This window comes from Pseudonaja textilis, chromosome 1 (genome assembly GCF_049901715.1).
Source record: "Pseudonaja textilis isolate UNSWEBS1 chromosome 1, rPseTex1.2, whole genome shotgun sequence".
NCBI lineage: Eukaryota > Metazoa > Chordata > Lepidosauria > Squamata > Elapidae > Pseudonaja > Pseudonaja textilis.
The window spans coordinates 152,848,894-152,861,749 of NC_141990.1; the positions used below are offsets into that span (position 1 = coordinate 152,848,894).

Genomic DNA, 12,856 nt, shown 5'->3' on the forward strand with positions numbered 1-12,856 from the left:
GTCTGCTGACTTTGTAAACCAGAGTCATTATATCCTAAGTAAACCCAGATCACTATGCCTTATTCTATAAGCCATGGACAAAATAGGCAGGGCTTAACATGATATTTGAACCCAACTTCTGTTTTCTGTTAAAACTGTATGTTAAATATCTGCCTTTCTTAGTTGATGAAATCCTTCAAGAAGGAATTGGACCATGTGCAAACAATATTGAATTCTTCCTTGAAAGAGAAGGTGGTGCCACCTGCCTTGAAAGAGGCAATAGTGCAATCCTTCTTCAATAAATCATTGCTGGGCCCAACAAAGTTAGATAACTCTCAGCCTATTACGTGTGTCAGTGACATTCCCTTTCTGGGAAGAGTCGTTGTGAGGGTTGTATGGCTGCATTTGCAGAGAGCTCTAGAGGAAATCCACATCAATCATTATTGCAGATGGGACCAAGATAGGGGACATGTAAGTCCCCATCCTGCTTGATCCCTTGGTGACCTTTACTACAGTATCCATCTTAATTGTCAACAAGATGCGGGAGGTACAGAGTTGCAGGGGTTCTTTCTGAGTGAGTGGTTCAGATCAGTGAGAGGGGGAGTAAGAAGTTAATGGTGGAACCAAATCCTAGGTGGGCATGTCTCTGAGAAGGCAGCTCATGTGTTGATCACCTCCCGTTTATATTACGGCAACTTCTCTACCTTGGGTTGCCATTGAAGTTCACTCAGGAATTCCAGCTAGTCCAGAATGCAGTGGCTTGAGCAGATATGAATGTATTGTTGGTTGACTGTATAGCACATTGAGAGCTGCACTTCTTACCAATCTTCTTCTGGATGCAATTCAAGGTGCTGGCTGTCACTTTTAAAGGCCTTCATGAATCAGAACCTGAATATATGCAGAATCGACTACTTCCAGCTGTTTCTGGAAGACTGAGCTCTCTGGATCCCATCTCTTGAAGAATGCCATCTCCTGACACGCCAGAATAAAGCAACTTCTATTGCTGCCTCCCCGTTCTTTGGAACAGTATTTCCCCTGCCATCAGATAGGATCCAATTCTTCTGAATGCAAAGATATTTTGGGTTTAAGGGTTGATATTTTTGTTGTTATATATTAGTATAGTTTTTTAATCTTACTGATGAAGTGGTTTATAAGCTGGCCAGAGCTCCTTTTGATTAATGGGGAGCTATATAAACATTTGTAATAAATAAACTGGGCATTTAGTGGTGACTTTTTATAAACTGCTTCTGCAAAATTAGACCCTAGGTAATCCATTGTAACCTGTGTCTGTGCAGAAGAGCAGTGCAAACAAGATGAACTTATGTGTAGGGAAGCTCAGTATCTTTTAATGAACATTGTAATTAAAAGGCTGCTAAATGTGTTGGCACTAATTATTCACAATAGCGTTTGCATGCTAACATTCAGTTGCTAAGGTTTTAAAGATAGACTAGCAAAGGGTTAGGGATAGATTTGAGTCAGGTTTGAGTCATAGAAATGGCTGAGCATTTTGAACAGCAAAACTAAGAAAGTTAGAACTGAAGAAGCTTAACCAAGAAAGTCCAGTTGGAAGAAGCATCTTTGGGACAACCATGACTTGGATAATTGAGAATCTCCATAGACAGCAAAACTGAGCTATATACTGACTGAAGACCTGCAGACATTCCTTAAGAGCGTCGTCATCTCAAATGCAACCAATTTACTTCTACGTGTGCATCCATGTGTGAAGATTGAGTGCTGAGCTAAGAAGTAGCTTGCCTGGATCTCTTCTCTGTCATTTTCTCAAGGCAGTTAAATGAATGCTAATAGTAAATTCTGTGTAAGAAAGTTCTTTGATTTTCTGTGTGGCTTTTGGGACCAGTCCTACATTTCCTATAAAAGCTTGATCCGGTTGAAAAAGTCACCCTACCTCACCTCCTTGAGTCCCAATTTAGTTTGAGCACTGAATTTGGAAATTATCTTTTGGCCTACAATATAACGAATCAAAGCAGTTAAGGATATTTAGAGGAAGAGATCGACAACTAGTTTTTGAAGTGATTTCTGCCTTCCCTGTCTCCAGTGCCAATTAAGCAGAAAGCAAAACAATGAAGATTCAAAAGCAAAACAAAAAACAAGATTATTGCTCTCTGACTTCCTTAAGCAATTTCGGGATACTCTTACCTGCTTTAGAATGCTATTCTATTGCAACTGGTAAGGAAACAAGGAGTATGTTTCAAAAACAGGTATTGTGTCTTTGATCCGGTCTCCTCAAGGCGTGCTGTGGCCAAACTGGTCTGGTTGCAAAAATGGAAGGATAGCTCAGGGCAGGAAAAATAACCTCTTGTAAACGTGAAGGATACTTTGGAATGTTGAATGTACCTCCTGTTTTTCATACTGGCTGCCACCTAGACTCAGACTGCTAAAAATTGCTAGGTTACCTGTTTCATTGTTCAGAGGCAGTGTTATGCATTGGGATGTCCTTTTTCCATGACCAACCAAAGGGAAGAACTTGGAAATGTTGGCTTTAAAGAAGGAGCAGGCAACATTAATTAGCCAAGTGGGGGTGGGTTTTGGCCACCAGAACCACGGGGAGCATGATCGGTGATGAAGTGATATCACTAGGAGGAAGAAGGACAAACATTTCTGGCTTGTTTTTTGTTTTTTTAAATTGGTCGATTTGTTAAAATGTGGATTTTCTTTTTGTATAGCTTCTTTTATTCTGAAACTTAGCAGTTCAGTGGCATGTTTTTGGGGTAGTCTTGGGAATACAAAAGGACAGCTGGGGCCTGCATGTAGTCTCTGGATTGAGGCAGGCATGCTCTTAAAAGGCAACAAGAACAGTAAGGCTATCTGTTGACATCTTAAATGAACATTGTGGGCCTTTAAATGGATGCTGTACTAAGCTAGTGTAGTTGTCTTAGCATTATGGGAATCAAAACTTGGGTGCCTCTGTTGCTTCTTTAAAGGGGAAGAGTCATACTGATGCTGGTTTGGATGTTGTGTTAAATGTGAGTCTCTAAAGCATGTGTACCTTTTTCCATTCCTGCCCTCTATCTAGGATTTAATATTAGCATGACAGGTGAAATACCATGTTTGTAATAGAAGCATTTGAATTAAAAATTTGTGTTAAATTTTGCTCGCATGCTCTGCCTTCATATTTTGCTATTTGCAGCTTTTAAAAATTCCTTCCGACTTCAGCTGCGCATTTGTGAGCTTATGCTGATACATTAAAAAGACAGTTATTGCAAGCAGAGATTTCTCAGAGCAGACAGAATGATATTTTAAGAAGTCAGATGGGGTCACTTATTTGCAGTTATGATGTTCATCCACACTTATTTGAGCTGGAATCCATTGCCAAAATAGAATTCAACAGCTGATGCCGCTAAAAGTTTGAAAATATTCTTTCAAAATATGCCAAGCTTTGTATAAAAGCATAGTTACTTTTATTGCTCTAAAGTTTCTTCTTTGGGAAGAAACAGAAGTTAAGTAGCCATTTAATCTATTTAGGTTGTCTCATAAGAATTGGGTTGTCTTAAAAATGCACAGCATCAAGAGGGAGTGATGTAGCAGGTACAGTAGTCCTAGGTGAAGTTAATCTAAGCAGTTCGTTTTCTGCTCCGATAGAGGCCAGAATAGAGGTTTACCTGGAAGGTAACTAGCATGAAAATCTAACAATTGTGCAGCAAGCGTCAGCCCAGTTTTGCAAGTTAGGATCATAGGGCTCTCAGCAAATTTGTTAAGAGTCTGTCTGGAGAGCCAAAACTATATAAGCAGTGAAAACATACACTGTACATCAGATAAGGATTTAAACATGTTTTCAGCTCTTCCTCTCATTTCAGATATATATATTGTTTATAAAGGGGGTAATATCCTGTTTTCTTTTATCAGCATGTGTGTCTGTCTGTCTGTCTGTCTGTCTGTCTTTGCACAGTTCCCAACTCAGAATATCGGCATGTGGTTCCTGGCTCTGGGTATTTCAGCGTATCACACCACTTTGTGCCTTGAGAATTCTCACTGTACTTTTTTTTTTTTCCAAATTGCACATTGGTTGAAAATAAATAATTCCTGTTTCTTAGCTGAGTGTGTAGTACAAATTTGCTCTAAAAGAAATCAGAAATGTATCCTAATTTTTCCTGGTGATTGAAAGGCAGAAAAATTAGCCTGAGCAACTTTGAGTGTCTTGAAATGGAAATACAAGAGTACTTAAGATGAGATGGGTGGCATAGAAACCTGATGAATAAAAAAAGATAAATAAAGATGGTTATTTTTCTCTGAATTGTGGTATACAGAGATTCCTTTGAATTTGTCAAATGGGAGGCAGGTGTGTGGGTAGAAACATGATGTTATGTCTATAATTTGTATAGCTGCAACTTAAATAGATTGGGTACATTTCTGCTTTTTAACGTTAACATTTTAAGACCCACAGACTTTGAGCTATGCAGTCACTACATAGTGACTCTTCTGATCTCAGCCAATAATAGCCAGTAGCAAGGGGCAAAGTTTTGTAGCATTTGGACATAAAGCCATGATTTTAAACACAATAGTAAATAAAGTGAGACCTGACCCAGGGATGCTATTTTCAGTACAACAGTGTTGTGCAGGGATGGGATCCGACCAGTATAACTACTGGTTCTGTTGTTCTGTGTTGCATGTGCAAGTTGGGCGAGTGCAATTTACGACCTGCTGAGCTACCCGGACAGCTGATTTTTTCAACCACAGCTGTGTCGCGCAAAGCAGCTGCAGTTGAAAACACAAGAAATAAAGGTCAGGTAAAGGCCCGGGTGGGCAGGTGGGCCAAAACAGCAACAAACATAGAACCGGTTCTATGTATGCTTTCTGTTTGCTGCTCTTCAGAACTACCAGTTCTACAGAAGTGGACAGAACCGGTAGAATCAGGGGTGGGATTCTACCAGTTCGCACCTATTCGCTAGAACCGGTTGTTAACATTCTAAGCAGTTCGGAGAACCGGTTGTTAGAAGAAATTACTGGGCTAATCCTGTAAGGAAGGCAGGAAGGAAACATTCTGGTTTTGCTTACAGAAACTGCCACTCCGTTAACTCTTATTACATTCTTGGCAGGACTAGATTTCCTGTCTCAGGAATTTCCCCTCCTTTGTTGGTACTTTGCTTGTGTGGAGTGACCATTCAAAGTTACAATGGCACTGAAAAAAGTGACTTATGACCATTTTTCACACTTACGACTGTGGCAGCATCCCCACAGTCATGAGAGGCCAGGCGAGGAGATGCGGGCCTCGATGTGAGTGATATTGAGTTGGCCACACCCAGCCGATAACATGACCACCAAGCCATGTCCACCCAGTCACATGACCACTAAGTCACGACCACCACCTAAGCCATGCCCACAGAACCAGTTGTTAAAAATTTGAATCCCACCTCTGGGTAGAATCCCACCCCTGGTGTTGTGTTACCAGTGCCTCCTTACTTTTCATGAAATAAGAGGTTAAAACAATGTGATGTTAAATCCCTCTATGTAGATTAGACTGACTATTCAACTAGCTTTTTAACACCAAAATTGTATGCATTGGTTTGTAAACCACCTGGGTTCATACAACAACACTTAGATTAAAAATAATGAATAAGCTGTGGTTCAGCCTGATTTAGATATCACATTGTATATGGATATAAAAATTGTGACTTGTTTTCTCGAGTTTTACGGTTTGACATATCCAACTGTGATTTTGGAAAAGTTGGTCAGTTTAAAATCTAGCTGCTTTTATTTAAGGAGGGGAGTGTCTATTATGACCCAAATCTGCAGAAAGATTGTATTCACAACTTAGCTAATATGGTCCCATTTGTTTTTTTACAGAATGCCACTGACAGTTCTTCTAATTCTTCTCAGAAAAGAGAGCAGCCTTTACGAACACTAGCCTCTTCTCCATCCTTCGAGCATCATCGAATTTGCACCCGCGGCCACTTTCATGACCAGTTTAGCCCTGAGCATTACCATCTAGAACAAGTGAGCCTATCTTTAGATTCTTTCCCCGCTGTTCCAGAATGCTGATTTTTCTCATACTGGATTGGCCAGAAAGCCTGGGGACTATCTGCATGTGTGAAAGCAGGAGCTCTTTGATAGAGATCTGTGATATATGTCAGTACTCTACCTCTATTGTCTTCTAATTCACGGCTAGCTGGTTTTTGGGAAACAGCAGAAGTTTTATTGGGCGTGGTGTGTTGCCTATTTAAAAGAATACTTTTTAATTTTAAATTAATTAAAATTTAACCTATTTAAAAAGAAGTTACCTTTCAAACCAGCTGTTTCCTACAGCTGCTCCATATGTATATATAAAAAAAAACCACGCTGTAAATTTTGACTGTAACTGAAAATGTGTTGGTATTCTCTCCAAATGCTACAGTCCTGGTTGGTTATATAGCTTAGCTTTCTAAATTCAGAAGGAATAGGCAATCTTGGGGTTCTTTTGCTTCAGGTAAGGCCATGATAAGTGACTATGGGAGTTATACTCCAAAACCCCAGCTTGTATCCTGCTGTGGAGAGGAAACTTAAAGGCACTCTTTTCAGTGTCCGTCCCTACTCTAGAGAGTATCAGCTGAGGAAGGGTGCCTTTCTATGGGAATTATAGTTCTGTGTGCCACAATAATTTGTATTGTTGGCTTTTACTGTACATAGAATATTTTTAGCCTTTGCATTTACTTGTGTCGTTGTGTGTGCTGGTATCACTGATAAAGCTACTGCTAAGTGTCATACTCACCTGCTTGCTTAAAAAAATTGTGCTTTCTCAAACATCTCTTTCTCTCTCACCTGTAGTCAATCTTGCGATCGTGCCGGCACGTCAGCTTCCCCGATGATGATGAGGAGATTGTACGGATTAATCCAAGGGAAAAGAACTGGGTGACAGGTTATGAGGACTACCGTCATACCCCTGTGCGGGGGAAATACATTGACCCCGATGACGGAGACTCCTACGTGCGGTTTGCCAAAACGGAGGCCTCAAAACATGACTACAATTACCCTTATGTTAGCAACACTGACTTTGATCGAGGGGATGACATTAAGGATGCCGTAATAAAAACTCAGCCAGCCAGGTGTAAACAGCGGCGGCAAAAAGAAGACGGGGAAAGATCACGGTGTGTGTATTGTAGGGACATCTTCAACCACGAGGAAAACAGGCGAGGTCAGTGCCAGGATGCTCCCGACCGAGTCCAAAGCTGTATCCGCAGAGTCAGCTGCATGTGGTGTGCAGACAGTATGCTCTATCACTGCATGTCTGATCCAGAAGGAGACTATACAGACCCTTGCTCCTGCGATACCAGCGATGAGAAGTTTTGCCTCCGGTGGCTGGCCCTAATCGCCTTGTCCTTTCTGGCCCCTTGTATGTGCTGTTACTTGCCCCTTCGGGCTTGCTACCACTGTGGGGTGATGTGCAGGTGCTGTGGTGGGAAACACAAAGCAGCTGGATGACAGCGCTCCAAGCCAATGAAGGCCTGTTTTCTTCCCCTTTTTGGTCTTGGGCATTCTCGGTTGGTGCCCACCTGAGCCGGCCTTGGGAGCCTGTTGGAAATCTAGGAACCAGACGGTTCCTTCTCTTTCCCTCCCACTTGGCTGCTATGCATTGATTGCTCCCGGAGTTCTAACAGACTAATGTACCACATAGATGTTTGCATTATTGATCTGTCATCCAGCAGAAGGTCTTCTGTGGGGTTATTCCTTCCTTCCTGCAAGGAAAGTGTTTGAGATGGGAACGGTTGAATGGGACGGAATTTGGAATATCTCACGGCGGGGTAACCGATACTTAGCAAGCTCATCACACCTGTGAGAGTATATAACAATGGAGTAAAATCCCACTTTGGATTGGGAGCACCTTGCAGCCAGTTTGAGGGTATGGATTTTTGTGTGTACAGAAGATGTTTGTGGGTAATAATTGTGCACCATGGCAATGTAGGGCCAACAATCGCACAACCTACAGTTCCTGAAAAGTTCCATCATATTTTTGGGGTGGTCTTCTGGGATTTTCTGATTGAGGGTTCAGCTAAAATGTGGGGAAATGAGCCTTAGTATTACCTGTATTATATGTGAGAATCTGAAAACTCCTGTGATTTCAGACCAATTTTTATACACAGAAATGAAATCTTTATAAATACGTTTCTCCTCTTCCTCTTTTCCCAGCCACCGTCGCCTTTCTCTTCCAAATAACAGTGGAAAAATTAGCTTTTGCATTGACGTTCTTCCCAATGAAAACAGTCTTTATGCTGTGGTGTTCCTACCTGAGGCAAAGGGGGAATTTGCATGTTTTGAAATTGACATGTACACCCATGCACTTGTGTACCTTGGAAAGAAAAAGAGGGAATGTTGCTTTTAAACTTTGTCTACAGGTCAGTATGCTAAAGATAAGGGAAAGAATCCTCCTCCATCCTCACCTTGCCCTTTTTGGAATCCAGGGTGGGAGCGTGTCTGGAATTAATCCGAGGTCTTATGCTTTCCAGACTAATCCAGAAATAAAGGGAAGCCTCAACTGCAAGGCATTTCATTGGCCAGTGTCTTTGCCTTGAAGGCCTTTGAATCAATGGAGGGTGCTTCGAACATTTTCTTTCACGGAGTTAGGACATAGGACTGCCTGCACCTGGACTAGTTGGGTATGAATGTAATAGAGCCAGAGGGCACCGCCGCTACAGCACTTGACAATCACTTAGATGTAGGCAGGAACATGGCTTTTTAAAAATCATTCGGTTTCTTTCAGTGGAAGTGCATTTATTTCTCTCTCTTGTTTTCCTTTAAAGAAAAGCCCGAAGAGGAATCGACACATATTGTCCCAATCATGAATCTCCAGACGTTGCAGAAATGGGGAGGGTGGAGTTAAAAGAAGCATTTAACTCATGCTTTTAGTACCAGTGCATGCTCTAGCTGGCCTCTCTCCCCCTTTTCTTTACAAACTTGCATGCCTTTGTTCTTAGGTGAAATTGACTGAGAACAGTTCCCCCATCCAGGCAGCGTGTGTATCTTCCGTTTCTCAAGTTCCTGGATCTGCACAGTAACTATACTGTGAACATAAATAATTCCTAGTGATGTTGGGTCAGTGTTAACTATTTCCTCTGTTCCCAGTTCAGTGGCACGATGCACAGGTAGGAAGAAAAAGTTGCACCAGGGTGTTTTCAGGCTTCTCTGTCATTGGCCTAAACCAACACCCCGCCCCGCACCCAGTGTGCAGACATAAGGCTACCTTGTTCTTCCCTCTCAATTGCATATTTGGCATCTGCAGGGAACCAGGGTGAATAGTTCAAAACTGGACGAATCCCAGGCCCTTTCTATCATCCTGCCATGAAAAATATTAGGACCCTTCAAATATTTTAGTAGCCCTTAAGGTGGGCCCTGCTGGAATCACTAGGCACCCTGATACCGACAAGCCGTGAATTTCAGTATAACTTGGTAGTGTATAAAAGTATGCATGCGTTGCAAAACCTGTATCAAACCCACTTCTTTGATCTCTGGGTTGTAAAATAAAGCAGAGCGAAGCGATAACCTTAATTTTGTGAGGTTTTTAATTTTCTTTTAAAACTCATGTCTTGTGTACAAGGCTTGTAATTAGCTGTGGAAATGATATTTTTCTAATATATGACGTGGAAATAGCAAAGGTTTTATTCAAAGGAATAAAGTGTAGAACAGTTTAGCTATAATATAGCATAGTACAATCTGAATATTCTGAGGCAGCTATAGGCGCTGGCTTGTGAGAACAGGCACTGCGGTTCCTGCTTTGGGCAGCTGACTGGCAGGGCACGTGTGACCTTGCCCCTCTCTCACCTCTTCTATTGCACATTGAAAGAAGTCTTAATTAAAAGAAAAGGAAATGGCTTTTCGTTTTTGCCAAATAGCAGCAACCAAGAGGGAACACGTTTGCATTGTTCCATGTGAAACAGTCCAGCAGCTCCTTCCGGGAATGGTGTTGCTTTGATCTCGTTTAATTGCATATGCAACAATCTCTGATGTTATGGCCAAATCCTGCAGCCAGAGCACCCCTGGTTATCTCAGGCATTGATTTCACGATCAGAGGACATTTCCCTCCCCCCCCCCTTTTTTTTGCAGCTCTCTGTTTTTGGGCATTTTTAGAATGCTTTGGACCAATCCAGAAAGACATGGGCTGGGATCCAGCACCCTCACAATGAGCAACCCTCCTGAACGTAACCTCCACCCCGGCCATTTGCAATGACAAGCTACTCTAAAACTCAGGGCACCTCAGGAAAAGTCTTGAGGAAAGGCCACACTGGCTCGCAGGTGTCAGTGTAGAAACCAGCCTAAAAAGATCTTGCATTCTCCTTGCATTGCCTTTTGAGGCAAGAACTGATTAAATATATCCTGTTCCGATGCTGGCTGGGCCTGTATTCCTTCCTGGCTATATTGAGATGATTTGATGCTAAATCTCCTCCCCCTGTCAATATGGCCCTCCTTTGGGGTCAGAGGTAAGCTGCTTTTTCTCCTTCCAGAGCCCCTGCAGTTTCTTCTGATATCTTTGCAGCTGAACAATGAATACTTGGCTGTAGACCCTCCTCTCGTAAAGGCAAAGTGAGGACAGTGCAAACTCAGATCTTTGACATAATTTGCAGAACGATACTGGGATGGGGGCAATTCATTTTAGTTCTGAATTTTATTGCGAATCTACCTGATTTTTCATTTTCAGACCCATACCTGAATTGAAATTAATTCACCTTTTGAAATTGTGCACTTATGTGAGAATGTTGGCTTCCAGTTCTCCAAACAAATAGACACAGTATCAGGTGTCAGGAGAAAGCCGAGCGAAAATAATTAGAGTGTAGAATTGCCTTCTGCTGGGAAATATGCTTGCCATTTAGCACAAAAATGGTACAATTGTTGCCTAAAGTTAGTGTTTAAAAAGATATATACCAAGGTGGGATAAGCCAGGGTGAAGGCTTGGAAAAATGAGGAATTGAAATTCAAGAGTTCTTTCATCCTTAATAGCAAGTGAAAATCTGAACTAGATCATTTCATCTTTCACATACATAGGGAACCAAGTAATTGGGAGTGGGGGGTGTCTTTGTTTAGCAGATCAGTAAGAATTCATACAATCTCCTTAACAGGCTAGTTTATATCATCTATTTAGAACATAATTCCTCAGTTGCAGCCTTCAATTCACGTGTGAGTCAATTAGCTCTAAAATCTCCATTGTTCATGTTTCAGATTCCAAATTTGGGATTTGTCTGTAGCTTATAGGCAACATGACATAGTACAAATGAAAATACTGCTGTTAAATATCCTTTTTTGGAAAAGTGCTAAATGGTAAAGGAAGCTGTTCACTTTACTATTATTATTATTATTTTTAACTGGGGAGAAATTCATGAGGCAAATGCATATTTTATGTGCCTGACAACAAATGACATCCCTCCAAAGGATGACTAACAAACATCAAGCCAGCCTCAAAAATAAAATAATGGAACAACTTTATTTATCCTAGTGATAATTGCAAAGTTGTCCCATGTTCCTGAATTTCTGTAAGGTCTTTCTCCTCTACGAAGCACAACACTACAGAAGGTATCTTAAGGATTGTCAAGGTTCAAAATGCCCCTATTTATTTCATTAAAGCAGCTAAAACTTTCCACCTTGCCCCCTCCTGTGAATTCCTTCTTCCCATCTCTACCTTGGCTTTCTTTGAACCCTTGGCACTTTGTTTCATGTTCCTTCTTTCTCTCTGTGCATTGAAGCAAGAGGGTTGTTTTGGGAAGGGGGCTTCAGAGGGGGACGAACAGAAATGGAGGGAACTGGGTTGGGGGTGTAAATATTTTCCATTGATCTCCACACTGCAGCTGATCAGTGTGTGGTTTTCTCCTCCTCTCAGCTTTTCAGTACTGACATTAATCATCTGAGAAATGATTCAGATCTTATTTTTGTATCTGTGGTAACAATCCATTAACGAAAAGGTGGGTTTTTTCCCTCAGTTGTGATTTTTTTTTCAAGCTATTGCTCACGTTAACAGATTTAAGTGCCTGAAGCAACCTTCCATTATGTATCTGTATACTAAAAGTTAAAAACTCAGTTGTATTGATTTTTATAAGCCTTTTTACCTCTGTGTAAAGAATATATATACAAGTGTATGATGTACATTTTAGTTCTTAACTTCTTTTTTATTGTTTCTAATAAGTATGATCATTGTAGCTATTGCTTTAAAAATGTATCATGTAAATATAAATACATCATATAAAAACAAGTAAGTGTTTTTCATGCTTTGACAAACTGGACACTTTGGTTAATTGATGAGATTCAAGACAAACCTCTGTGGTGTATTTCTTATTTCTGAAATATATACACCAGCATTCTTTTTTTTTCTTTTTTATTTATTTGTTTTCACAAAGCATTTTCTTAATACACAATAAATCTTAGTGTGAAATTGAAGACCAAGTCTGTCCTTATCACTACAGTAAATTTATAGATTTATATTTCAGTCTTTTTATGGCAAAATTCAGATAAACAAGTTGATCTTTAATTAAAAGCCTGACTGTAGGTGAGGGTATGACAGACTTTCCTGGAATTCAGACAATATGCCTCTGAAAAGATGCTAATTTCTGGCATGAGTACTGGGGGACATGGTGGTGGCTACATATATCTCACAGGCATGTGATGGATGTTTTGTGTTGTAATTTTGGGCAGTTATTTTGGACAACACACTGAATAAATATATTTAGGATTGGCTATTCAACTACAAGGATTATAAGCATTTATATCTGCGAATAAGCTTCATTGTGCTGCCTGAAATTTATTTTAACACTTAGCATTTTTCAGTGCTTGGCATTGTTGATGGGAAGAGACACTCAAACCAGAATTCTTTCATGTTTTCTGAAACTTCATTAAGTGTTAAAAACCATTTTGAGAGTGGGTTATGGTTACAAGTTATTCCTTGAAGTAATATCAGAATTCTCCATCT

The 12,856-nt window shown here is 40.7% G+C and overlaps 1 protein-coding gene across 4 annotated transcripts in view; it reads left to right on the forward strand.

The window, feature by feature from the left end:
* The window catches only part of SPRED2 (sprouty related EVH1 domain containing 2), an 84,737-nt gene extending 72,598 nt beyond the window's left edge, over nucleotides 1–12,139 (forward strand). For 3 of the 4 annotated variants that reach the window (XM_026712812.2, XM_087919309.1, XM_087919308.1), the window contains 2 exons: nucleotides 5,782–5,931; nucleotides 6,739–12,139. In XM_026712812.2, the coding sequence (XP_026568597.2) occupies nucleotides 5,782–5,931; nucleotides 6,739–7,392 (804 nt within the window). In that variant the 3' untranslated portion in view covers nucleotides 7,393–12,139. The remainder of the gene's footprint in view (nucleotides 1–5,781; nucleotides 5,932–6,738) is intronic. The other variant, XM_087919307.1, reaches the window with a different exon arrangement.
* The last annotated feature ends 717 nt before the right edge of the window (nucleotides 12,140–12,856 follow it).